This window comes from Macaca thibetana, chromosome 19 (genome assembly GCF_024542745.1).
Source record: "Macaca thibetana thibetana isolate TM-01 chromosome 19, ASM2454274v1, whole genome shotgun sequence".
In the NCBI taxonomy this organism is placed as follows: domain Eukaryota; kingdom Metazoa; phylum Chordata; class Mammalia; order Primates; family Cercopithecidae; genus Macaca; species Macaca thibetana.
This window is the reverse complement of record NC_065596.1, coordinates 46063944-46091078: the sequence shown is the minus strand read 5'-3', so window position 1 is coordinate 46091078 and position 27135 is coordinate 46063944. Positions and strand designations below refer to the sequence as shown.

Here is a 27135-nt window from a genome sequence, read left to right as displayed (position 1 = left end):
TAGCCCTGAACTCACGCCCCGGTCTCTTTCTTCTCCACCAAGGTCTCAGTCCTCAATCCTGTCAGCCTGACCCCAGCCCATTTCTCTATTCATCTTTGTCCCTGTCTGTGTCCACCTGTCTGTTCGCCCATCTCCATCCTTCTTTCTCTCTCCCTCTCCCCTGTCTCTGCTCCCACTTGGGTCAGTGCCTCTGGCTTCCCTCCTTGACCTGTCAGTTCCCTGTCCCTGGTCTGGCCTAATCTCCATGTCCACTAGGGGGCAGCAGGCACAGGCTTTTCTGGAGGGGAGGCTGGCGATGGCTCAGGGGCTTCCCAGCCAGCCCTGTTACTTACTTGTCTGCTGACCATCCTGCCCATGGGGTGTCCCAGCCCCACCCCTTCCTCCCTCAGACCCAGAAGTCCAGGCCCCCACCCTCCTCCTCCCTCAGACCCAGGAGTCCAGGCCCCCAGCCCCTCCTCCCTCAGACCCAGGAGTCCAGGCCCCCAGGCCCTCCTCCCTCAGACCCAGGAGTCCAGGCCCCCAGCCCCTCTTCCCTCAGACCCAGGGGTCCAGCCCCTCAGCCCCTCCTCCCTCAGACCCAGGGGTCCAGCCCCCCAGCCTCTCCTCCCTCAGACCCCGGAGTCCAGGCCCCCAGCCTCTCCTCCCTCAGACCCCGGAGTCCAGGCCTCAGCCCCTCCTCCCTCAGACCCAGGGGTCCAGGCCTCAGCCCCTCCTCCCTCAGACCCAGGGGTCCAGGCCTCAGCCCCTCCTCCCTCAGACCCAGGGGTCCAGGCCTCAGCCCCTCCTCCCTCAGACCCAGGGGTCCAGGCCTCAGCCCCTCCTCCCTCAGACCCAGGGGTCCAGGCCTCAGCAGCCCCTCCTCCCTCAGACCCAGGGGTCCAGGCCTCAGCCCCTCCTCCCTCAGACCCAGGGGTCCAGGCCTCAGCCCCTCCTCCCTCAGACCCAGGGGTCCAGGCCTCAGCCCCTCCTCCCTCAGACCCAGGGGTCCAGGCCTCAGCCCCTCCTCCCTCAGACCCAGGATTCCAGGCTCCCAGCTCCTCCTCCCTCAGACCCAGTGGGTCCAGGCCCCAGCCCCTCCTCCCTCAGACCCAGGAGCCCAGGATCTGAGACCATCCTCCATCAGACCCAGGAGTACAGGTCCTGGGCCATCTTCTCTCTCACAACCCAGGGGTCCTATCCTCTACCCACTTCCTCTCTCTTCCTCCCAGAGAGCCTGTGACCTGCTCAGGGATAAATGGAGATTTCAGCTGGGGACTGACAGGCACTAACCAGAAATGTTGTCACCATTGCGCACGAACAGGGACACAAACAGATTGTGTGTGTGTGTGTGTGTGCGTGCGTGCACATGTCCAGGAAACACAAACATAATGGGATATAGGATTCAGTCAACACACAAGGACACACACAGACACCAGCTAACATGCATGCACACCAGAACTCAGGGACACACGCCGAGCTTCTGCCCATTCAGGGCAACTGACTTTGGGGACAGCAGGGTAGGACAGGAGGGTCTCCCCAAAATCTCATCTCCAGATCTGCCCTCAGCCCCAATCCCTCAGCCTCTGCCCTTCTCCTGGCACCCTTGCCCTTCCTCCCCGCTTCCTAGCAGGTTCTCAGCCTTTTGGCCCCACTCCTACCCTCTGCCCCCGACCCCTCCATTCTGCCTCTCTGGCCTCTCCTCTGCCAGGCTCGCTTTTCTCTGTTGCTCATGTTCCCCACACCCCTCAGCCCCTCTCCCCAATTCCCTAAGTTCCTGTTTCTCAGCCTCTCACTTCTGTGTGTCTCTCTGTGTGTCATCAGTTTCTCCTGCCCCCTCCTCCATCTGTCTTTTTCTCTGAATTGTCTTTGTCCATTTCTTTGCTCCTCTGTAGCCAGTTAGTAACATCTGGGGCTTTCTCTCTGAGCCACTCTCAATCTGTCTCTCTGTCGCCCTTTCTTAGGGTGTCTCTGCTCTCTGAGTCTCTCGGAATGTCTCTGTCAGTCCCTGTCTCTCTCTATAACTCTAGGCTTTGCAGTCTCCAAGTTTCTCTCCGTGTCTCTGCATCTCTGCATCTCTCTTCTCTCTCCCATCTCTCTCACTGTCTGTTCTTCTCTGTCTCCCTGTCTCTGTCTCTCTGTCCATCCATCTCTCTCTCCCCCAGCCCCTCCCTCCCTCCCCCTCTCTCCCTCTCTGTCTCACTCTTCGCCTCTCTCTTTTCTCTCTCAAGTGTTTTCAATTTTATTCTGAGTGGAATTAACTACCCCTGATGTCAAATTGCCGCCGAAATCGATAATAATATCTTTACAAAAGAGGATATTCTTCTCTCGGAGAACGGCCTCTGAAAAATGGAAAATTTAGTCGAAATTGATTCATTACTTGACACTTTATAGAACGGCTGCGTATTGATCGCACCTGTCATGTCCCATCTCCCCTAATCGAAGCTGAAGGCCGGCTCCGATGCCTGCTATTTTTCATAATTCCACCGCAGCCGACAGCTCCACAAACACCGCCGCTCGCTCAGCCTCCGCCTCCCCGGGCCGGCCGCCACCGAGCGCCCTCGGCCTGGCCCTGGCCCTGCCGGCCGCACTGCACGGCTGTCCCTCCGTCCATCTGCCCACCAATTCTGCAGATGCCCTCTGTCCGTCCTCCCCTCCCTCCTTCTGTCTGTCTGTCCCTCCTGCCCCAGCCCCAAGCCCTAAGTCTGTCTGTCTGTCCTTTTCCTGGACCAGCCCCCACATCTGTCCCCAGTCTTCCAACACCCTTGCCGCCCATCCTTTCTCTCACCCTTGTCTGTCTGTCTGAATTCCCACTCCCAGGCACACGCCCTGGCTGGCTGCCTCCCCCTGCTCTCCTGGCTCCCATCTGTCTTGTGTCTGTCCGTCTGCCCTCCTTGCACCTCGTTCATCCTGGGCCTTCATCCTTCCACCCACCAGGCCCCTCTCGGTCCATCCTCTCCCACCCGGGATAGGCGGTGGGGTGAGGGAGGGGTGGCCATACTGTTTGTTTGCACCCCTTTCCCAGCTGACTGGACTCCCCCATTCCCTCTGCTCTCCCAACATCCACAGCAGCGTGGCTTGGCCCAGCTCCAGCCCCGTCTCCCCTGGGACTCCCCGTCCTTCTCCCCAGCCCCTCTCTGCCCAGCTTCTCCTCGCCTCCCTCCCTGCTCTCTTTAGTGTCCTCTCCGTGCCTCCCTCCTCCCCTTTCCCTCCCTCCCTGCCTCCTCCCCAGGCCCTGTGGGCTTGGCTTTGCCCTCAGCAGGGACCCAGAGATGAATCAGGCACAGGTCCTGCCCACAGGGAGCCTCAAGCCCCGAGGGATGGGGGATGGCCGGCGGTCATACTGAGCCAGAGGACACAGTGGTAGGGTGGGCCCTGCTCTGGGAGGACGCAGAGCCGTGTAGGCAGGGCGCTTGTCTGCACAAGCTCCTAGTCTAATATGGGGGCAGGGGGGAGGGCAGGGCAGCCTGGTGGTTAAGAACACAGACCCCTTGGCCAGGCTGCTTGGCTCCAGGTCCCCTTCTAATACTAACTAGCTGTGTGCCAATCGGCAAGTGATTCTGTGGCTCAGTTTCCTCATCAGTAAAGTGGGGGTGACACTTATAAGAGCACCTACCTCTTAAGAGTTGTGCCGTGAGACTTGCTTGAGTTAATCTGTGTATAGAGTTTAGGCAGTGCCGGGCACCAGGCAAATCCCATTAAAGGGTCATTGTCATGACTACTGACATGCTGGGATTTGGGCCCCATTCAGCCTCCCCCGCCCACACCACCCCCACCTCCCCTTTTGCTCTTGTGGTTCTGGGAGGGCTGCAGTGGTGGGGAGGGAGTTAAGGAGATGGAAACTTGGGGTGGGGGCTCCTGGTTTCACCCTCTGTCACCTTTAGTGCTGTCACTGCACCAGCAGGCATCTTTGTTAAAAGCAATCTCGAGACAGCCAACAGCCCTCACGGAGGGGTCCTCTTGCTCCTGGGGCTTTCGAGAGTCTAGCGGATATTACAGACCCCAGAGGTATGCTCTCTCCTTCATGGGTAATAAATTCAGTCCACTGGGTGTTACAGGCTGGTGAGGGTATTCTCCTGCTCCCTCTCTCCCAGTCTCCCCCTCTCCTAGGGGGCATTAAACACCCTGAGGGCGTCCTCTCTCAGTGGGGTATTAACTACAGTCTTCTGCTGCTGCAGCCTCCCTGGGGATGTTAAGTACAGCTTAATGATCCCCCTCCTGTGAGACGCTTCCTTCAGCCAAGTAGGCAGTGTTGGCAACACTGCTAACGAGGGAACGTGTGCCCCTGCCGGCCGCGGGGATGCTGTGCAGCGAGGGGTCTCTTTCACTGAGCACCTACTATGTGCCTTACGTGGTGCTGCACGCTCTGACATCTTCTTCTCATGAATCCTCCCGAACCCTAGGACTCAGAGAGAGAGCATCAATTTTCCAAAATGCACAGCTCCAAAAGGTGTTCCAGAAATCAAGACGATGTCTTCTGGGGGTGGGGGATGCTGAGGGTGTTCTGAACAGTCAGATGGTGCTGTTCCCATTCCCACCGGTGTGTAGGATGCACAGGGCAATGGGTCCTGGCCCCTCCCCTCCCAGAGCATCAGAGCTCTCCTTGCGGGGTCCTCCCCACCCTCTGATTGGGACTGCCAGCCCCTCAAAGGTGTTAACATTACAGTCTGGGACATTTTCCTGTCTCCCAGAGGGGTGTGGTTTAGAGATAAAGTCTTAAAGCCCTCTTGACTGATGGTCTTCGCTATCTTAAGGGTGTCCCTCACATTCCAAAGATGTTCTGTTTTCCAATAGGGTGTCGTGTATGGTGTGATAAACTGTATCTCTCCAGAGGGTGTCCAATCTTACTGAAGGGTGTTATCTACAGTCAATTGAGCTCTTTCTGCTTAGGTGTTCCGTCCCTCTTCACAGGGGTTTAATGGTCATGAAATGCATTCCAGTTGGTGGACGTGAAGCCTTGATGGTGTCCCAGCTCTCTTGAAGGGTGTAGCCAAGGAGTCATATCTACCTAGAGGGTGTCACCTTTCTCCCAAAGGGGTCCTGTGTGGGAGGAGTCCTGCCCCACAGAGGGTGTTCTAGAACCTCTTCCTTGGCATTCAGAGCCAGGCACTGGGCAGGTAGAGGAGGAATGCTCTCTGTAGTATGCTGGGTGTTACACACACACTCAGAGACAGACACAGATACACATACACAGACTTGCCATCTGCACACGCGGCACACACGTGCGTACCATAATACAGGAAGTGGGAACACACGACCCGTACATGGAGACATTCAGGCACATGCACAGAAACATATGCACAAACACTGTAGCTGGGGAGCTGTGTTCAAGTAGGCTGTGGACAGTCCCAGGGCTGTTGTGGACACGCAGAGGACCATGGCCCTGAGGGAAAGGGTCGTAAATGGAGCCCAGTGAAGCCTGTTGGCTCCTTGAAAGAATGTTCCCTACAGTCCAACTGCAGAAAAGGTACAGACAAGTGAAGGAATTCTTGTTTTCTGGTAAAATTCTTAGTATTTTAATGGGATTATTCAGAAGCAGCAAGTTCACAGCAAATGTGTGTTTATTTGGTACTTGGTGCGGTACCAGCTGTGCTCCATGCGCCCTGCGGTTTAACCCTCCCAACCACTCTAGGAGGGAGGTCATTATTGTCCCATTTTGCAGATGAGGAAACTTGAGGCTGGGGATGTTTAGCGACTTGCCTGAGTGAGTGGTGAGTGGGAGTGAGGCTGAACCCTGTCTGTCAGGCAGGGCTGAAGTTCTCTTCTAGCCTCTCAGCACCTTGGTCTCAGCACCTGGGCGCTGGTGGGGTTGGTGAGATCCCACAGAGCTGTCCTGGCCCCCACATATCCACCTGGAGACTGCTGTCTTGCTGTGAGACCTACTTTCTCCTCTGGGGGTAGGAGCCTCCAGGGGCTGCCCTGGTGAGAGCTGCCTTTCTCCAGAGAAACTGGTGTGGGGCTTGGCGGGGTGGAGCCTGACCTGGGAATGGGACGTAAAAGTGGTTGCGGGGCAGTGGCAGTGGGAGAGAGGGCAGGGTGAGGGGCAAGGGGCAAGGGAGGAGATAGGAAGGTTGACAGTGAGGGTGAGGGTCAGGTTGGGCCAGGAGGAGGAGGTCCGGCCAGGAGCTGAACTGTGGGTCTGACCTGCCCTGAGGCTGGTCGATATTGACTTGTTATTTCAATGGGAACAGATCTGGCTGGGCGGGGCCGTTCCCTGTCACTGCAGGTGTGCATGTGTGTGCAGGTGACCTTGTGGGCGTGTGAAGGGGAGTGTCAGTGTGCCAGCCCTGGGTTCTGCCTATGTGTCAGTGAGGGCTTGTGTGTCCAGGCTGTGTTTTGGGAGTGGAGTGTGGCTGTGTGTCACCGTGCATCTGGGTGTCTTTGTGTCCAGTTTGTGGGTCAGTGGATCAGGGAGTGGCTGTGGGTTGGAGAAGGTGTGGTGTGCAGGCTGTGTTTGTGCATATGTTTCTCTGTGTGTGCCTGAATGTCTCCGTGTACGGGTTGTGTTTCCACTTCCTGTATTACGGTAGGCATGTGTGTGCTGCGTGTACAGAGGGCAGGTCTGTGTATGTGTGTATGTGTGTCTGTGTCCGTCTCTCTGTAGGGCTGTGTGTCCCTGAGTGTGTGTTTGCACTGTCTGTCTTACTGTATCCATATGTCCCTCTGTCCGTGTGTCTCCTATCCAGGCTGCCTGTGTGCGGGTCCGTGTTCCAGGCCGGGGCCAGGTTTGCGTGTCCAGCAGAGGTCCTGGCCGCATCGTCCCCACCTCCACCTCGCGCCTGTCCGTTTGTCCGCGCGTCCTCCTAGGGAGGAGCGGGGCGGAGGGGAAGGAAAGGGGAGAGGAGGGGGTCTCTCTACCTCTCCACCCACCCCCGCCCCACCCCCACTCCCTCAGTCCCGGGATCGAACCTTATTTAGAGTCGCGATTCGACATCTGTTTTCAAATTTGATCAGCTCTGAACTTTATTTTCCGAGTTTGAGGAAAATTATATTCCATCGATCGCGCCCCCGCCCCCTCCCCCGCGCCGCCGCCGCCGCCTCCATATATCTGCGCGCCGAGCCCGGCCGGGCGGCCGCGAGGGCGGGAGGCGCGCGGCGCGCAGAGGAGGAGTGGAGGGAGGAGGAGGAAGAGGACGAGGAGGAGGAGGAGCAGGAGGAAGAGGAGGACGAGGAGAAGGCGCAGGAGGCAGGGCCGCCCCGCGCCCCCAGCCGGCCAGGCTGTCCCCGGCGCGCGCCCACCCGCGCTCGCTGCGCGGCGCTCCCGCCCGGAGCTCCGTCCTCAGCTCTCCGCGTCTCTGCTCTCTTTGCGCGTCTGTCTCGCTGTCTCTCTCCCTCTCTGCATGTCCCCGTCTCTGCTCGTCTCCCCGTCTCTGTTTCCCTGGCTGTCTCTCCGTCTCTGAGTCTCTCCAGTCCTGGCGTCTCAGAGACTACCTCTCCTCGTCCTCTGGGTCTCTGCCTCCCCGGGGCTCTGGGCATCTCCCCCTATCCCGCCCTTCGCCCCGGTGCCCCCTCCCCAGGACGCCGCGGGGGCCATGGCTGCGGGATCCGAACTTTAAACACTTCTCCCTGGACCGGAGCGGATGCGCAAAGCCCAGAAAGTGAGTGAGCGCGGCGGCCGGCGCAAGGGCGGGGAGGGGGCGGGGATTCCCGCCAGAGGAGGGGGCGGGCGCGGGGGTGGTCCTGGGAGGCCTGCGAAGCTGGGCCTCCGAGCCCGTGGAGGGGCAGGCTGATGGGGTCATCCGCCCCAGCTGTGGGAGGCAGGTGGGGCTGCGCCCAACTCTGGGAAGGTGGGAGGCGGGTAGCACTGAAGGTGCGGCCTAGGGACAGGGGTGCGAGATTTGGGGGCGGGGATGGAGAGCGAGTGAGAGCCACGGAGATGGGGTCTGCGAGAGACTGGACTGAAAATCTGGGAACGGGGGTTGGTGTCCGACCTGAAGGTGGATTTGGATGTTTGGGGCTGAGGAGTCTGGATATTTGGGGCTAGATTCTGAGTGGGGTTTAGAGGTCAGGGCTGAGGGCTTGAATATTTGGGACCTAGGGGCTCAAAGCCAAGAGACTGGACGCTTGGGGCCGAAGATCTAGATATTTGAGGTTGGGAGCTGACGGGGGCTGGGAGTCAGGACTGGGGGTGTGGATATCTGGGACTGGGGATCAGCACAGGAGTTTGGACTGGAGGGGGCCAGAAGTCTGGATTTGGAATTGGAGTTCAAGGCTGAGGGCCTGGTAATTTGGATCTGGATATCTGGGGTCTGGATATTTGGTGTGAAGGGTCACAGGGTCTGTGGGAAGGACATTTGGGCCAGTTCTGGGGTCTGCACACTTCGGGGCAGGGAGTAGTGGCCTGGCCTTGACCTTCGTGGGGCTGGGGCCCTCTGGGACACCTTTTCTATCTATCATTCCACCACTGTCGCAGGGCCCTGCTGGGCCACTTCTGTCATCTCTCCCCTGGCTGGGTCTCTCCTCACGGTCTCTCTGTCTCTGTCTCTCACAGCATCTCTGTGTCCACTTCTAACTCTCCCAGGATCTGTCTCTCTATCTCTGTCTCTCCCAGCATCTCTCTCTTCCTTTTTGGGTCCAACTCTTAGCCTATCTCTCTCTAAATCTCTGCTTATCTCTCCCTGTGTCTCTCTGTCTCTCAGCATCTCTGTCTGTCTCTCTCTGTCTCTTACTGTCTCTCCATCTCTGTCTCTCCCAGCATCTCTGTCTCTGTCTCCCCCTCACTGGTTTCCGCTCAGATTAAGCCGGGGACCTAATTCCAGGCCCAGGATCGAATTTTCTGGCAACAAAGGGAAATAGCGAATCGATCGGTCGCTCCGGAGATTAAGAGACAAGCGGCGCGCGGATCTATCACGGCTAAACGGCCCCCCCCCCCCCCCGCCCCCGCTCCCCCCGCCCCGCCGGCCCGCCGAGGCCCAGACGCGCTCCGCATCGCCAAGCAGCCTCAGGAGCCCTGGCAGGCCGGGCCTCGACCAGCCCAGAGCTAACTGTGTGCCCCGCCAGGGCCAGAGCCATGGGAGGGACCCAAGAGCCAGAACTGGCTCCCCAGGGAGGGGAGGACAGGGGAGCGAGAGAAATCGAGGCAGCAAACCATCTGGCAGAGTCATACTGCACCCACCTGTGGCCTCAGGTAACTAACCTTTCACTCACACCTGTCTATCAATGCACCTGTCACACGCATGTTCCCCCTTCAACTCCCCAAATCTGGACTTCCAGGTAACATCTATCTCCTCATAGCTGCCTGCGCGCAATACCTGTCCTCCATACCTGTTCCCTTCATCTGCCCTGGAGGTAACACCTATTTCCTCTCACCTGCCCCTCCAGGTAACACTTGTCCCCCTCACACCTGCCCTTAAGATGTCTGATTTCTCGGGGGAGCATATGTCCCTTCTTACCTGCCCCTCCAGGTAACACCTGTTCTCTAAAATCTGCCCCTTCCACTGGAATCCCTGCATTCTATCTCATTTCATGCCACACTGGCCCCTTCCTACCTGTAAATGAGCCATCCCACCTGTCCCCTAAAGCTCTAAACTCACCTGTTCCTCACACATTCGTATTTCTTCACCTCTTCCTCCTCTCAAGCAGTACCGAGCCACCACACGTGCACACACTCAAACACACATTCCTTCCTTTGCAAACAAGCACTCACACGTGCAACCTGCTAACCTGTCCCCTCAGGTAAGGCCTGCCCCCGCCAGTCCCCAGCCTCCTGGCCCTCACCCATCCTCCTCCGTGACAGTGCTGCACCTGCCCAACACCCCAACACCTGCCCTTCCAGAAAAGCTGGCCACAGACAGGTCACCTGAGAGCACAACTGCCGCTCACACCCCTCTCTACCTGTACCTGACACCGTCACTGACTTCCAAGGACTCCCCCGTACCTGTCTTTCCTACTTGTCATTTCAGGTTACTCATCACAGACAACAGAAGCACCTCACCTTCCCCACCTGTGTCCTAACCCCAAGCACCACCTGATCTCCAACTCACACACTGGTACCCTCCTCATGGCCTTCCCTGCCATCATGCCTTCCTCCAAGCCCTTGTCCCCTCAGAGTTTCCCTGTCTCACCTGCACACTTGCTCACCGGTGTCTCACTCCTAGCGCTGTCTCTGCCTCTCTTGGTCTCTCACTGTCTCTCACTATACACACCACTACTTCACACAGACACACGTTTGGGGCAAGAATCTGTCCTTGGCCACAGGTATCTGCGTCACCTGTATACCTGTTTTCCCACACCTGTCCCTCAGGTACTCTCTATCCACTTCTCTTCTTTCCTACATACCTAATGTCTCATGTTTCTCTCTCTCTCTCTCTCTTTTGCTGCACAAGGTCACACCAGTAACCCCCTACACCTGCTGTTCCTCACCTGTTTATCCTGGGGAATCCTCTGCCCCTGGTAACACATTCAATCATTTCCTCAGCAAACAGGTACCGAGGCCTCCACACCCCCTACGCATACCCCCACCTAATCTCTCTTTGCTTCACATCTCTTCAGCTGGGTCTAGGGGACACCTTCTCCTGGACACAGCCCTGTCCCGTGGACATGCACCTGGCTCCCCACACTCAAGCCACCTCTCTCCTTTTCCTCCCCCCAAACATCCATGTGACCGGAGTCCCTTTGCACCTTTTGCAAGCATTGTGAACCCACTGCACACCGCTGCCTCATTCTCTGCTACGTTCACTTTCGCTACCTGTCCCTGCAGCCTATCACCCCCACATCTTTAGGAACAAACTTTCAGATCCCTCACACCTGTCTCCAACCTGCTTCTCTCCAGAAACACCGGTCCCCTTTGTTAGCACATGTCTCTAACCAGCTCTCTCCTCGAGGAGCGCCTTCCTCCGTGTGCATAACACCTGTAGCATGTGTTAGACACGTGTCGCCTGTTCCCAGCCACCCCCACACCTGCTCCCCGCACTGCACAGCATCTTAAGTCCGAGGCTCTCTGACTTCAGTGTGCATCAGAAACACCTGGTCCAGGTATCACTGTCTGAGTAGCAGGTGCTTGTAATATGTGCCCCACCTGTTCCACCACGTAACACCTGCCCTCCCCATATATACTGATGGCAACACGAGGATGAGGATGAGGGTGATGGTGATGACAAATCCCGATTACTAAGGCCACCATCCATCTCTGTGGCAGACACTAACTTCTTCACACCCATTGTCTCATTTGTCCTCACAGGGCCCTCATGAGGCAGGTACTTGCCTCTTGTCCCCATTTTACAGAGAAGGAAACTGAGTCTACAGAGTTTCTTTGAGGTCCCAGAAACAGGTAGATGTTAGAGATTTGAGTCAAATCAAGGCTGTCTGACTTCAGAGACTGCCCTCCTAGCCATCCAGGTGTCCTTGCCTCTCCCATCTGCCCCTAAGGTGACCTCCTCCCTCCACAGACACACCTGTCCACCTAGTGACTTTGGTGACACTTGCTTCTCCATTACCTCCCAACCCCATCTCCCCTATACTCCAGGCTCACTTTCTCACCCTCCATTGACTCCTGGGGCTAAGGCTGTCATTCCACATGCTCACCCCCACCTCCCCCACAAGCTGTTTGGGGCCAGCACAGCCCCCTCCCAGCGCACCCCCACCTCCCCAGACATACCCCCAGCACAGCCCCCTCCCAGCACCCTTGCCTCCCCAGACACACCCCTGCCTCCCAAACCGCCCCTCCCTGCATGCTGGCCTTTCCTTTCCGCACACCCTCACTTTCATTTCCTTTCTCCATTTCCACCTTTGCCACCACCTGCCCCTATCTCCTTGTCCCTGTCCATGTCTGCCAGTCTGATTCTGAGTCTCTCTGTCGCTTTTGGTTTCTGGCCTCTCCACCCCTCTGTCCCGCCCTGTCTTTGTCTCTGTCTGTCTCCCAGTCTCTCTTTGTTCTCTGTATTTCTCTGGTTGTCTATGTCTGTTTCTCTCCGTACAGGGTCTTTACAGCTCTCTCTCAGTTTCTCCATATCCTGGACTCTGTGTCTGTCTTCTTGTCTCGTCTCTTTCCTCCTTTTCTGTCTCTGGCCCTTGCCCTGTCCTCTGACAGTACAAATATTGGGGGGCGGTGTCATACTGACCTGCATTCAAGTCCAGGCTAACTTCACCCCTGTGGGACTTTGGCCAAGTTACTTTTCCTGTCAGAGCCTCAGTTTCCACATCTGTGAAATGGGCATCCATCATGGCAGTTCCTACCTCACAGGTGGTGGCGAGGATGGGGTGCTGAGGGAAGCAAAAGACCTGGGTCAGAGGGGGCGCTGAACTTCCTTCTGTGGGTTCCCCCTGGCCCCTCCTGCCTCTCCCCTAGGCTGCTCCTCACATTCCCTTCACCTGGCTGTCAGTGGGAGTGAGTGTGCACAGGGTGGAGAATGGAGGGAGAGGTGGGCAGAGGCATCCCCGCCAGCCCAGGCCTGGGCATGGGACCCGGTGTGGGGCTGGGGACAGGGATCGATCCGCCTCGGCGGCAGTGCGCGGGCCAGGATTGCATCTTGTCACAATAATTTATTGCTCTCATCCCGTCTGATCGATGGCGTTGAATTAGCGCCGCGCCTGATGCCCCTGGAGCCCTAAGTCCCCCCGCAGCCCGGCTGGACCCCGGCCCTTGTGGGATCCCCGGTGGCCTGGCACCCAGCTCCAGCCTCAGCCCGCCCAGGCCCCGCCCCTCGCCCGGGCCCTCAGGCCTGCCCCACTGCCTCCGGTCCCTTGTCCCTCGGTCTCTCCGGTTCCCAGTTCTCTGCCCCTCATGTTTGCCCTCCTGGGTCTTTGACCCCATTTCTCTGTTCCTCCTTTTCTCTGACCCAGGATCACCCACTTCTCCCCATTTTTGTCCTCAGTTCCTTGTCATCTGATTCCCTGTCCCTGTCTGCTCCCGCGTCTCAGTCCCATCCATCTGCCCCTCTAGCTCTCGGCTCCATCCCTATTTCCCCAGCCCTCTGACCCTGCCTCTTTGCCCTCCTCATTTCTGTGCCTTGATCTCCTGCTTTCTGTCCCTTTGATCTGCTATCTCTGCCTCTCTGATTCCCTGCTGAGCACAGTTTCATCTGGATTCCACCTCAACACCATTTCCTCAGTACTCTTGGTGCCAAGCCCCAGCCTCTGTTGGGATGCCTGAGCCCTGGTTCTTGGTGGTTGCCGTCTAGAAGGATTCTGGGTCTCTGGGCTCCCTGAGTAGCTGGTTCTGGTGTACACCACACCCCACTTCAGCTCTCTGCCCACACCCCTCCAGCATCACCAAATAACGGTCATTTCCCTCCTGTCTGTCACTCTGATACAGGGGTGGGGCCCGTGTGGAGTGAGGCTGGGGGTGGAGGTAGAATGAAGGCAAGGGTGGGGAAGGGGCGGGAGTTGGGGATGAGGACCAGGAGGAGAGGTAGAAGATGGAGCTGGGGTCTGGGTGGGGTGGGACCTGGTGGAGGTGAGGAGGAGGGGTAGGGTGGGCTTTGGAGTTGGGGTGGGTCGGAATCCCAGGGGACACCAACCTCCCAGGACTGAAGAAGGGTGAGGTAGGGCAGAGGACAAGGAATCCACACCTTAGGTCTGCCCACCGCCAGGCCCACACCTGAACCTTCTGCTCCTACCTCCAGGGCCGGGCTCGCTTGCATCCCTCTCCTGCCTCTGCCCTAATCCCTCAATTTTCCGCATCTCTGCCCCCTCCTCTCCTTCCTCCCAACCCGGGGTCTCGGGTGCAGCCCTCGCTCTCCCGTGACCTCCAGCTTTCTAATCGACTTTGTTTCAGACTCTCTGGTTCGCTCCTTCTGCCGTGTTTCCCCACCTCGATCTCCCCTGCCTGTCTCTCTGTCTCTGTCTGTCTCTTCTCTCTGCGTGTGCATGTGGCTCCCAGTCCACTTCCTGTTTCTGTGGGACCTGTCCTCGTCCTCTGTCCCTTTCCGTCTCTGTGCCTCCCCCGTGGGGTTCCCGACTATCCCCCTCCATCTCCCTCCGAGTCTCGCTCCTGCTTCCTCTCTGTTCTCCATGTATCACGCTCCACCCCCTCGGTCTCTCTTCCTCCCTGCATGTCTCCCCTTCTCTGTGCCCCCCACCCCAGCCTCCAGCTCCTCCATCTCTCTGGGTCTCTGAGGGGAGGCAGGGTCCATGGGTGGGGTCGGGGAGCAGCCAGAGCTCCCTCCGCCTGGCGGTGGTGCCTCTGCCCTCCCTCTCCCCTCCCCCAGAGCTGTTTGGTAGGCGGGGTGCGTGGCACTGCGGCTCCCACCTCCCCGGGGACGCTCCCTCACCACCCCCCAACTGACACCGTTCGGAGCGCTGTCCGCAGCCCCAGGGACATCAGGCAGAGACAGATTCAGGGAGAGAGACAGAGATGCAGAGACACACACACAGGGCCCGAGGCAGAGACAGAGACAGAGAGGGAGAGAGAGAGGGAGTGGGGTGTGGGTCTCTGCCCTTGCCCTCACCCACAGGCCTCTCTGTCTCTGGCCTGGAGCCTCCTCACCTCTCAAGTGAGGGTCACAGACACACCTTCCCCAGCCTGGGAAGCCAGCCCTGTCTGCCATTCTGTCCCTCTGTGTGTCCTGCACAGTGCAGTCGAGGCAGAAGACCGTCTGTCTGTGTGTGTGTGTGTGCGTGCGCGCGCGCAGGTGCACGTGACTGTGTGACTTGTGTCACAGTGTCTGTGAATGTGACCTGTGTAGACATGCATGTTCCTGGGCACAGGTGACTAAGTATGGGTGCTGAGTGGAGCCACACATGTCCTGTCTGTGAGCGTGTCATGTCTGTGTGACGTGTGTCATGTCTGTGTGACATGTCTGTGTGACACGTGTGTGGTGTTCAGCTGTGTCTGGTGCGACTGTCCAAAGCTCTGGAGTTGTGCCGTGTCTGGTGTTTTCACGTGGTGTGGCTGTGCAGGATGGGCCCCAGGGACCTGGGGCAGCTCTCATCTCTGAGGGCAAGATGAGGAGGTTCAGTCCCAGAGAAACAGGGTGGAAGGACCGAGCGCGCGCGCCCCTGAGAGGACCCTGGCAGCTGGGCTGGTGAGTGTGGGTGTGAGGGATGCAGCTAAGAGCCCCCCAGATCTTATGTGTCACAGACCAGCTGTGTGTTTGTGTGGCGCTGTGTTGGTGTTCAGGGGTTGCTGTTGCGTCTGAACTTGTGGGCTTGTGTCTGAGTCTGGATTCAGATGTGGACGTGTGTGTGTGCGTGTGTGTGTGCGCGTGCGTGTGCGTGCCTGCGTGGCAATTTTCGGGAGCTGAATGTACCAGCTTGAGTGTTGGTTCATAACAATTGATACTGTGTGTCCAGCCCTGAAGAGCACTGATGACTGTTTGTGTATGTTTGTGTATGTTTGTGTGGTTGCATGTTTCTGTGTGGCTGTTGGATGGCGCATGTGTGTGCAACTTGTATGAACTTGAATCCAAGTCTGTGTGTGAAGCTGTTTCTGGTGTCACCCTGTCTGCTGTGTGTTTTCTGTGGGTCTCTGTGTTAAGGGTGACTGTGGTTTTGTGTGTGTCCAGGTGGGGATTACAATGTGTGGTATTGAGAGAAGTAGTAAGCTGCGAGTGGTGTGTGAGTGTGGTGTGTGGTATGTGGGTGATGTGTGTGGTATGTGTGTTGTGTGTGGCATGTGGTGTGGTGTGATGTGTGCGGGTGTGTGTGTTGTGTATGTGGTGTGATGTATAATAGTGTCTGTGGTATGGTGTGTATGTGATGTGTGTGGTGTGTATGGTGTGTGTGTGTGTGGTGTGTGGTGTGCATGTGGTATGTGGTGTGTATGATGTGTGTGTTGTGTATGTGTGTATGTGGTGTGTGGTGGATATGTGGTGTGTGGTATGTCTGATGGGTAGTGTATGTAGTGTGTGTGGTGTATGTGAGACTGATGTGGTGTGTGTGAGGTGTGTATGCAGTGTGTGGCATGTGTGTGGTGGACGTGGTATATATGGTGTGGATGTGTATAGTGTGTATATGTGTGGGGTGTGTGTGTGATGTGTATGTGGTGTGTGGTGTGTATGTGATGGGTAGTGTATGTAGTATATGTCAGGTATGTGAGGGGTAGTGATGTGTGTGTGTATGGTGAGTATATGGTGTGTGTGGGGTGTGTGTGGTGTGTATGTGGTGCATGTGCATATTTATGTGTGTGTGTGATATGGTGTGCGTGGTGTATGTCGTGTATACTGTGTGTGTGTATGTGGTGTGTGGTGTATGTGGTGGGTATGTGTGTGGCGGGGGTGTGTATGTATGGTGTGTTTGTGGTGTGTGTATGTGGTATGTGTGGTGTATATGTGGTGTATACGTGTGGGGTGTGTGTACACCCCAGGCACAAAGTCACCCCCAACCAGGGTCAGGCCAGAGTATTTGATGTGGGCAGTGTGGGAATGGGGTGGCGTCCGGGATGAGGGGGGCATGCCCATGCAGGAAACCCCACATCACCCCTGAACCCCCTCCTCTCCAGGACAGGCACAGGGTCTCCTGGTACCTGTCGAGGGCCGGCCCCTGAGCCTGCTCTGTGTTCACGTGGACGTGGCCACAGTCAGGACGGACGGGTGTGTGAGCACACACACAGTCTGTGACCACAGAGAGCCGGCTTCGTGCACCCAGATGGGACGGTGTTGGGGGCTCGTTTGTGTGGCAAGAGATGGGTGGGGCTGGCAGCGGGCCCATGGCTGGGGCTGTGCATGGTGTGTGTGTGCCTACTAGAGGGTGTCGCTGTGGGTCTCTACTATGTGCACAGATGTGTCCTACATGGGTGTGTGGCGTAAGGAGGGACATGTCCCCAGATTGTGCCTGAACATGTGGCCATGGGTGGGTGCAGTCGGGGTGTGTGCGTGCGTGCGCGTGTGTGTCAGGGCATGGTGTGTGCATGCGGGGGCGGCGGTGGGAGAAGGGTCTTGGGCCGCGTCTCTCTCCTCTTTAGACAGAGCCCCGGAGAAGATATGAAATTTAAAAAAAAAATCAATTTTCATTCCACTTGTGCAGATTGTGTTAAGGGGAGGTGGGGATGGGGGGCCTGGGTGAGGGATGAAGGGGCTGGGGGGCGGTGCGAGGCCCGAGGCGGCTCCCGAGGCCGCAGGCGCAGCTTAGAGAAATCAAAACAACTGGTTAAACCCCAGCCCGGGGGGCCAGGGTGATGGGGGGTTAGGAGACAGAGGCAGAGAGAGATGACAGAGAGCCCAGAGACAGAGGGACAGAGACAGACAGAGACAGAGAGAGGCACCCAGAGAGAGAGATGGGGGAAACAGAGACACTCAGAGATGGAGATATTTAGAAAGAGAGGCAGGCCAAGATGAGCAGCAAAGACCCTCAGTTACAGAGACAGACAGAGACTCTCAGTGACAGAGACAGAGACCCTCAGTGACAGAGACAGACAGAAAGACACGCCAACACCCGAAGGAGTTGAGAGAGACCGGGAGACCTTTGTCTCGAGAGACAGCCACAGAAGCGGGTCTGAGACAAGGGCACGTGTCACATACACGCACACACACACACAGATCACGGACCCATGCAGAGACATGCTTGGGAAGTCCACAGACGGAGAGACAGGCAGACAGATGGGGATGGTGGGAGCAGGAGTGGCAGGGGCCTTGGGTTGGGGTCACCGCTGAGTGCCCACCCTACCCAGTGTGTCTGGGTGTGTCTGTGTGTACCTCTGCAGGGGCCGCTGTGTCGGTCGTGGGTTTGGGTCCGTGATCTTGGTGTGATTGTGACTGTGTCTGTGAATGGCTGTGTGTGTGGCCGTGTGCGTTGGCTCTCTGGGTTGGTGCTGGTGTGTGTATCTCTACGGCTCCATGCATGACCAAGTACATATGTATGCGCTGGAGGGTCGGTGGCGCTTGTTTGTGTGACTCTGTGTCTGTTTCTGTGTGCTGTTGTCTCAGTGTGTGATTGTGTGCTTGGGAATCTGGGTTTCCATATTTGATTGCGAGCCTCAGTGTGGGTTTATGTGTCTACACAGTGTGTCTAGGATTTGTGATTGTGTGTCTTTGTTTCTGTGTGAGTTTGAATTGGTGTGTGTCGTATTTGTGTAAAATTGTGTGTCTGTTTCTGTGTGTCTGTGACTATGCTGTGTGTGACTGTGTGATAATGTTGGTGTGTGACTTTACTGACACATGCAACTGTGATGTGGGTTGTGTGTGGCAATGGTGGTGTGTGTCTCTGTGATGTGTGGGATGTGATGCTGTGTGTGACTTTGTTGACATGTGGGCTCCTGCGGTGTGTGATGGGGTGTGTGTGTGCTGGTGTGTGCATCTGTGCGATATGTGCTGTGTGGGACGTGGCGGTGTTCGTGCCTGGGTTGGTGTGTGGGTCTGTGTGGTTGTGCTTGGCAGGGAGAGAAGGGAGGAGGGCCCTCGCCTGCCCAGCGCCTCTGCACACCGCTTCGCTCACATGCGCACACACATTCGGTGCCATGGCTGCGGGCGGTAGAGATGGGGGGTGAAGGGGGGGTGGAGGAAGCAAAATAAAATTAAAAATTAAAGCTTGCCTGGAGTCCCCATCCGCACCGCGCCGGCCGGCAGGGAGGGGCGGGGGGTTGTGGCTGCTCCCCCTCCACAGCCACTGGGGCTGGGGCCGTTTGTCCATCTGTCTGGCCGTCCTACCAGGCCCTGTTCGGCCCTGCAGCCCCAGGCCCCGCAGGCCCTGCTCCCTCCATCGGTCGATCAGCGATCAATGGGGCCAGGGGGGCGCCAGGGGCAGGGTGAGATCAAAGGGACCCCAAGAGACGGACACCGGGACAGAAACAGAGACAGAGACATGGAGATGGAGACATGGAGACAGAGACACAGAGACAGGAAGATGGGGCATGGAGACAGATGAGACAGAGATGGGGGACATGGGGACAGGACAGGGACTTGAGGAGGAGGAGATATGGAGACATGGAGACAGAGATGGGGTGTGGAGACTCTAGATATCAAAACAGAGCCATGCGGAGACCCAGAGACGTGGGGACCCAGAGACGTGAGGACACAGAAGTGGAGACGACGTGGGAACCGAGAGACAGGGAGGCATGGAGACCCAGAGACGGGAGGGACAGACGGACGGGGACAGGGCGGCAGAGGTGATGGACATGGGCAAGAGGTCCAGGTCCCTGTGGAGCCTGACACAGGACCAAGGCTGGGCACAGAGACGGGGAGAAGTGGCCACAGAGACCGCGAGATGGCAGAGATGCGTGTGAGACACGGCGGGGGGAGCGTGGGAGCAGGGCCCGGAGCGCCGATCCCACGGCTCCTCGTTATAACGTGTCCGGAGGAGGCGGCGGGGAGTTGAAAGCGTCGGGAAGAGAAATCAAAACCAACACGGAAATGAGAGGGGCCAATAGGGGGTGGGGGCGGGGGGAGGAAGGAGGGGACCCTGAGAGGCAGAGAGAGCGGGGAGGTGGGAGAGCGATGGGTGGGGGAGAGGTGTGGGGGAGCGGGGCTGCTGGAGAGACGACGCGGGACAGGGAAAGGGTGGGGGCAGAGACAGGAGAGAGAGAGATGGTGGAGGGGGAGGGAGAGACAGAGACAGAGACAGAGATAGTGGAAAGGGAGGGAGAGACAGAGACAGAGATGGTGGAGGGGGAGGGAGAGACAGAGACAGAGATGGTGGAAGGGGAGGGAGAGACAGAGACAGAGATGGTGGAAGGGGAGGGAGAGACAGAGACAGAGATGGTGGAAGGGGAGGGAGAGACAGAGACAGAGATGGTGGAAGGGGAGGGAGAGACAGAGACAGAGATGGTGGAAAGGGAGGGAGAGACAGAGACAGAGATGGTGGAAGGGGAGGGAGAGACAGAGACAGAGATGGTGGAAGGGGAGGGAGAGACAGAGACAGAGATGGTGGAAGGGGAGGGAGAGACAGAGACAGAGATGGTGGAAAGGGAGGGAGAGACAGAGACAGAGATGGTGGAAGGGGAGGGAGAGACAGAGACAGAGATGGTGGAAGGGGAGGGAGAGACAGAGACAGAGATGGTGGAAAGGGAGGGAGAGACAGAGACAGAGATAGTGGAAGGGGAGGGAGAGACAGAGACAGAGATGGTGGAAGGGGAGGGAGAGACAGAGACAGAGATGGTGGAAAGGGAGGGAGAGACAGAGACAGAGATGGTGGAAGGGGAGGGAGAGACAGAGACAGAGATGGTGGAAGGGGAGGGAGAGACAGAGACAGAGATGGTGGAAGGGGAGGGAGAGACAGAGACAGAGATGGTGGAAGGGGAGGGAGAGATGGACAGCAGAGATGGGGAGAAAGTAAGAGAGAGACAGAGATGGACACCCTGGGAAGACGGAGAGACAGACGGGAAAGAAGCAGGGGTGGGAGACGTAGAAACAGGGAAGAGACTGAGTGGTGGAGGAGGAGATGGAGAGAGGGGGAGAGGGCAGTGAGGTGGGGAGAGAGACCCCCTAGGTGGAGGAGAGAGTCAGAAATGGAAGGGAGATGGTGGGGGGAGACCGAAGGCAGAAGAGACCAAGTGATGGGGAGAGACAGAGATGGAGAGGGAGAGATACCGAGAGACGGGGCAGATGGAGAAAGATGGGGAGACAGGTGTGAGAACAGAGGGGGCCTGGGACAGGGGAGGCTCCAGGAGGCAGATGGGAGGTGGGGGCATCTGGGGTTGGGGCCTCTGTGGGGAGACCGGGCGAGTCTGAGGGGACATGGGGTGTCTGAAAAGTCTTGTCGTGTCCAGGGGGTAGGTGGGGCTCATGGGGGAACACAGTGTGGGCTGCCAGGGTCTGAGGGGTTTGGGGGGGGCATGGGAGCAGTGGGGAGTATCAGGGTGTCTAAGAGGAGTGGGTTTTTGAGAGCATCTGGGGGGTCTCCAGGAAGAAGGTGCTCCAGAGGTGGGGTCTGAGGGTGGCAGTGAGGGGCTGAAGTGCCTGGGGGGAGGGGTCTCGGGAGCGCGAGGGCAGCGTGTGTCTGCGGAGGGGTGTGAGAGGGAGTGGATTCCAAGGGTGTGTGTGTGGAGGGGAGGCGCCGCATGAGGGGGAAAGGTGCGGGGAGACTGGAGTGAGGAGGGGACGGAGTATCTTAGGGGCGTAAGATATCTAGGGAGAGGGAGTGTCTGAGCGAGGGGGTCTGAGGGGGAGGCAGATGCGAGGGGAAGGGGTGTCTGAGGAGGGAGGCAGATCCAAGTGGCAGGGGTCTTCAGGGTGAGCAGCAGGTCTGGGGTCTGTGGAGGCCTCCTGCGGGGCGCTGGGGGCTGCCCTGTGGGGTAGGGGACTGGAGGAGGCGGGGCTGGGCCTGCCCCCTGCAGCCTGTCCTGGGCCGCTGCGGGTCGGAGCTGCGCAAGGGCTGGAAGAGTCCGCCTGCGGGTCGTCCGGGTGGGGCCGGTGTGGGGGCAAGTTTCAGAGCAAGATAAATCTGGGGCAGCCAGAGAGAGAGACAGAGGGAGACCCAGAGACGCAGGGACCGACCGACCCGGGAGGTCAGGCGGGAGAGCGGGGACGGGAGACGGCAGCAGAGACTGTGCGGGGCGCGAGCGAGCGGGCGGGCGGGCGTGAGAGCCAGCGAGTGTGAGAGCGTGAGCGAGTGGCGGGGAGCGGGGAGGGAGGCTGGGAGCGGCGTGGTTAGTGATGGAGGCACCGAGTGAGGAGGAGGATGCGGGAGGAGAGGCTGGGAGGGAAGGAACGGGGTGCTGGGGGCTCGGGGCTTGGAGCGGCTGGTGACAGAGCGGTGCCTGCGGGAGGGAGTGGGCAGAAAGGATTGCGGGGAGAGGGCAGAGGGCTGGGGTGGGGACATGGGAGAGGGGGAGGCCCCGGGCAGCGCCCCGCTGGCTGACCTGTGTCTGTCTCTCCTGCCCACCCCGTCCCCGTGTGTCCGTCCCGGCCTCTGCAGGGCCGGCTCCGCCATGGACTGTAGCTGCGTCTCCGACCTTCTCTTCGCCCCGCCCGCCCTGCCGGCTCTCTGGACCCCTGGTAACTGGCCCGGACCTCCCCCATTCCTTCCCCCACCCCTCAGGCCTCCCCAGTGAGCCGCACCCCCTTCTCTCCGTGTCTCCACGTGTCTCACTCTAGTCCGTGGGTCCTTCTCTCTCAGTCTTGGTCAGAGTCCCCCAAATCAAACCCCTTCGGAGAAAGTTGGCTAAAAACTTCGCAGCCAGATTACCCTGCCACCTGCCTGCTGCGATATGTGGGTCTTCTGGGAGGGTGGGCAAGGTAAGGAGGTGAGTGAGGGGTGAGGACAGAGGGGCCCGAGGCCCGGGCATCCCTGCCATGCACCTCTCAGCCTGCTCCCACGCAAGTCCTGCGCGGAAAGAGAGCAGGGACTGGGCTGGAGCGGGCACTGAGGGGTTTCCGGGGAGGGGGAGCATGGATGGACAGATGGACAGATGGCCCTGCCCAGTCAGGGGGACGTGCAGGCATGACCCAGCCAGCCCGAGACCCAGGAGAGAGGACAGCTTGCTCAGAGTGGAGGTTTGGAACTGGGGGTGGTGGCCGGTGAGGCTGGTCAGACACCATGCCCATGTGCAGCGGGAGGGGTGTGTGTGTGAGAGAGAGAGCAGAGACTCTGTGCTTGGTTATTTGGGGTCTCATTTCAGAGTGTGTCCCTGTGTCACACTTCAGTGTTTTTAGAAGGGGTCACACTGGGAGAATGTGTCTGCACAGCCTGTCTTTGTGTGAGCTTGTGTATTTGCTTGTACGTGCCCATCTGAGGCTACTTGAGTGTCTCTGGGCTGGGCGTGTCTGCATTTTGGGATGGGGGTGTCTGCCGGCTCGTGACTGTACCTCTGACTGAGTGGGGTGAGGAGGCTTTGCCTGTTTCTTGCGGTCTGTCTCGTGGTGTATGGCGTTCCGAATGGATGTCTTGGTGCATTTGGTGCTGTGGGGGGATGCGTCCATGGGCCTGTGTTGGGGGCTGTGTCTGGTTCTCAGTGTAGGGTCCATGTGTGCATGAGTGAATTCTGGGGGTTTGTCTGTCACATGTGTGTGTCTGCCTACTGAGTTTGGGGGTCTTCTCTCTAGTGTGCCTGTGCCTCATAGGTACGACATATTTGAGGGTGTGCATTCAGAGACAGATGGAGTGTCCGGGTTGGGTGTCCCGTTGTCACCTTGGGGTCCTGTGGGTGTGTCTGTGATATAGTTGCATCCCCAATAGGATGTGTTCTGGGTGTGGAATGGGTCAGAGCTGGAGTCTGGATCCAGCCCTGTCATGGGAGGTGAGAAAGACCCAAAAATGAATTCAGATAAAAATTATCCCTCAAGAAGGAGACTACCTGGAGCTCCCCGGGAGGAACAAGCACCCACTTTTATACACCAGGCAGCCTGCGTGTGACCCTGCGCCCCCTTGCCTTCCACCTCTGAAGTTCTAAACCAGAGAGGGTAAGGACCTGCCCGTAATCACACAGCAAGTGGACACGGCGATGCTGGTCTCCCCTGCCCTGGCGCGCCGCAGCCTCCCCTCTCCTGCACTGCTGCCAGCTTTGTATGGACTCACTCTGCCTTCTATTTTCATGCCTGGGTCTGGGGTCTCTAAGGAGGGGGAAGGGGGCATAGGATGTGGCACAGGAGTGAGCACAGAATTTGGACCCAGGGCTTGGGGCCTTCTGCATGGGAGGCGAGATTTCAGGGTGCCCAGTTCCTGGGGGTATGTGGACAGTGGGGTACCCCCCTCTGCATGGAGACATGATGTGAGCCGTGGGTGTCAGTGCTGACACATGGGTACCTCTGTGTGCGGGTTTGGGAAGTTGCTCTATTGACACGCTGTCACCCTCTGTGTCTGGGGACATGAATATCTTGGTGCTGTGTTCACCGTCTCCATTGTACAGTGTGTTCTTTGGGTATTTGGGGTCCTGTGTGTGTCTTTTCATGCATCTGTGTTGTTAGCAGGTTCCAGTCTTGAGATGTGTAATTGTGTGTTGTGCTGGGTGTGCACTGTGGGGTTGTTGAGATGACGTGACCTTGTCTTGGGCAGCCCATGTCTGCCATGTCAGCCTTGGTGGCCCCCAGCATGCGTATGGCACTCCGGTGTGCCTGTGTCCCAGTGTGGCTGTGTGTTTCAGGCAAGTGAACTGATGTCTGTGTGACATGTCCTCCGTGGGCATATGTGTGTGCATGCGCGCACACACACCCTGTTCTGGACTGTTCTTGGACAGACATGGGCATGGATATGGGGTGGAGGGGACACAGGGATGGGAAAGGTACAAATACACAGGCAGGTACAGACATGCACACAGCCCCAGCCTGGATATGCCTGGATATGCCAGGGTGGGTCAGTGGGGGGCTCTGGGGAATGCCAGAAGGTGGAGCAGGGGACAGGGAATGGGGAACAGAGACAGCAAAAGCTGGGGGCAGTGCAGGGTACAAGAGGGACCAGAGACCTCCTGGGGCTGGCTGGGGGCAGTGGGAAGACTAACGCTGTTGGGGAGGGGGTGCCCCTCTCTCCCATTCCTCCTAACTGTCATGGGTGCAGGAAGCCAATCCCTCCTACCTCCACCTCTGGATGCTGAGCCTGGGGGAGCTATGCTAAGGTAGGGGATCAGACTGGTACCAACACAGCGTCCCTGGATGACTGGGTTCTTGCCCATATTTGGATAATTTGGGGACCAGACACCAGGGGAGGAGGTTTGGAGAGTGGAAACCAGGTCCCTAAAGATGCCTGAGGCTGGAGGAGAACTAGATGCCTCTCAGGTTACTGAGTCCAGCAGGACCCAGAGCCCTGGACTTGGCATCCTGACTCCAGGCCACTCCCTCTCTCCCGTCCCCAGGGTTTGCCTTCCCGGATTGGGCCTACAAGCCAGAGTCATCCCCTGGCTCGAGGCAGATCCAGCTGTGGCACTTTATCCTGGAGCTGCTGCAGAAGGAGGAGTACCAGGGTGTCATCGCCTGGCAGGGGGACTACGGGGAATTTGTCATCAAAGACCCTGACGAGGTGGCCCGGCTGTGGGGCATTCGCAAATGCAAGCCCCACATGAATTACGACAAGCTGAGCCGGGCCCTGCGGTGAGGAAGGGCTGGGGGCTGGATCCCAACTTGTCCTTTTCCCCCCCGCTGTCCCTCTGGTGGCCCCTCTGCATCCTGGGGCAGGTTCCTGCTGGATCCCACAAGGCACAGGGCTGTGCGTGAGTAGCCACCATAGCTACTTGTGAGTGGAAGGGAGGCAAGGAGGAAGGACCCCTAAACCTGGGCTTTGGAGTCTCGCAGGGCAGGGTCCCCGCTCCTGCCTCATCCCTTCCTTGCCTTGTGATCCCTGTTAAGGGACTTGTGAGCCTCAGTTTCCCCAAGTTCTAGTGCTCTGTGCATCGTGCCTGGGACAGCACACGCATTAAGAAACCCCAGATCCCTCCCCAAGGCTCCCCCTGCACCTCCCCAGCACCACCGCTCTCCCCACAGTTACTACTACAACAAGCGGATTCTCCACAAGACCAAAGGGAAGAGGTTCACCTACAAGTTCAACTTCAGCAAAGTTGTGCTTGTCAATTACCCGCTGCTGGACATGGCGGCAGCTGCCACCGGCTCCCCACTCTTGCTGACCCCCAGTCCCTTCGGGGGGGCCCCAGGGCCAGATGCTCCTCCCCTCACCCCTGAGGTGAGTCTGGGTATTGGGGTCCTGGAACTGAGGCACTTGGTGCCCACTCTGGGGAGGGGACAGTCTGAGCAGGGCGGCTTCCCCCACTCCCTCTCTAGACCCTGCAAACCCTGTTCTCTGCCCCACGCCTGGGAGAGCCAGGGACCCGGACGCCCCTGTTCACCTCCGAGACAGATAAACTGCGTCTGGACAGCCCTTTCCCGTTCCTGGGCTCTGGTAAGAGCCTGGAGGTTGTGGGGTGCTGGGGGCATGGTGGGAGAAGCTGCAGGCTTGAGGGAAGAGGATGAGAAAAGACAAGAGAAGGGATGGGGAAGGGGGCCCAGAGCCAGGCTGTAGGATGTGTGTGTGTGCATGCGTGTGTGTGTGTGTGCGCGTGTGTAAAACCCAGAAAAGGATGTGAGGTGAGGGAGGGGAAATGAGAGGGGGACAAGGGCTTTCAGGGGTGCTTAAGGAATGGGAAGACAAGTGGGGGAGATGGAGTTGGGGGAAGCTGTGTGAGGGGGTGAGATGCCATGTAGGAGGGACGCAGGGAGATGGGGTGGGATATGGCAGGGAGACAGCCCCCTTTGCTGGTCCCCAGGTAGGCAGGCGCCCCAGCCTGACCTACCTCTGTGCCCCCCAGGTGCCACCAGCTATTCCAAGCCCCCTGGCCTGCTGGGTCCTTATGGCCGCGCCTTCCCTGAGTACCCCTGGAACTTCAACCCGTACCTCACGGGCCCCTTCCCCAAGCTGCCTCCCTCTCTCTACCCCCCGCACTTCTACCCCAACCCTCTGGCCAGTTCCCTGAGCCACCTGCCCTCGGCAGGGGCAGGGGGAGGCCCCACAGCCGTGCCCCTGCTGGCCTCGACAGGGGAGGGCCTGGGCCCCGAGCGCCCCTCGGGCCTGGCAGCGGCCCCTCGCCTGGCACTGCCGGGGGCTGGGGGTCCAGAGGCTGCCCTTGGTGGGAAGGAGGACAGCGACTCGGAGCTGGAGATTACCGACGTCAGCGGCTGCAGCTCTGACAGCGAGGGCGATGAGGGTCTCCTGGTGCCCCCCAAGGCAAAGGCAGGCAAAGGGGGGACTGGCAGCTGAGCCAGCAGGGGGCAATGGATTCCGCTGAGGCGGGGACCAGGGCAGCCGCCCGTCTGCCCTTGATGCCTGGCCCAAGGCCCAGGACCAGCCCTCAGCACCTCCCGGGTCTGGGCATGTTGCTGCACCAGTCTCCTTCCCCAGCCCCAGAGTTGGGGTCTCACTTCCCCCTCCACAGAGGACAGAGGGAACGTGATGGCCTCCAGCCTCCTCCCCAGGCTCCAGTTTGAGGGGGGTCCCCGCCTGGACCCACTCCCAAAGTGCAATATGGCGCCCAGCCTTCCCCACCCGCCCACCCCTGTGCTGTGCCCCAAGTGTTTGTGTGGCCATGTCTCCAACCCCCCTGTGCTGGCCCCAGTCCTGACACCCCCCACATAGGCCCCCCTGGGGACAGGGAGCTCAGAGCAATAACCCCGCCCCCAGCCCCCACCCAGGAGGGGCCCCCTTCCCACCAGCTCCCCATGATCCCGACAGTCACCTCCAGAGAGTTTACTACAGAAATAAAAGAACAGAGAGTGAGACTCGGGGTGCCCAGTGCTGAGCATGGGGGATTGGGGGTGGGAGCTGGAGGGCGGTGTCAGGGGGATGCCTCATACCCAGTGTGTGTGCAGAGCGCCTGGGGAGTAACGGTTCAAACAAAGGAATGAATGAATGAATGAACAACTAGAGGCAGGC

The 27135-nt window shown here is 58.7% G+C and overlaps 1 protein-coding gene and 1 long non-coding RNA gene across 2 annotated transcripts; one reads left to right on the top strand and one right to left on the bottom strand.

Annotated features, from left to right (window-relative positions):
* Nucleotides 1-5471: 5471 nt before the first annotated feature.
* LOC126941819 (uncharacterized) lies at nt 5472-7104 on the bottom strand. The gene is made up of 3 exons (XR_007721442.1): nt 6886-7104; nt 6623-6755; nt 5472-5956 (listed from the first exon to the last, which is right to left on the bottom strand). It is a non-coding gene; the product is annotated as an uncharacterized LOC126941819 (long non-coding RNA).
* A 60-nt stretch (nt 7105-7164) lies between these two features.
* Nucleotides 7165-26993, top strand: ERFL (ETS repressor factor like). The gene is made up of 6 exons (XM_050768521.1): nt 7165-7574; nt 21703-21782; nt 24572-24806; nt 25197-25392; nt 25491-25608; nt 26015-26993. The coding sequence occupies exons 2-6, from the start codon at nt 21716-21718 to the stop codon at nt 26461-26463; spliced, it is 1065 nt and encodes a 354-aa protein (XP_050624478.1). The 5' UTR covers nt 7165-7574; nt 21703-21715; the 3' UTR covers nt 26464-26993.
* The last annotated feature ends 142 nt before the right edge of the window (nt 26994-27135 follow it).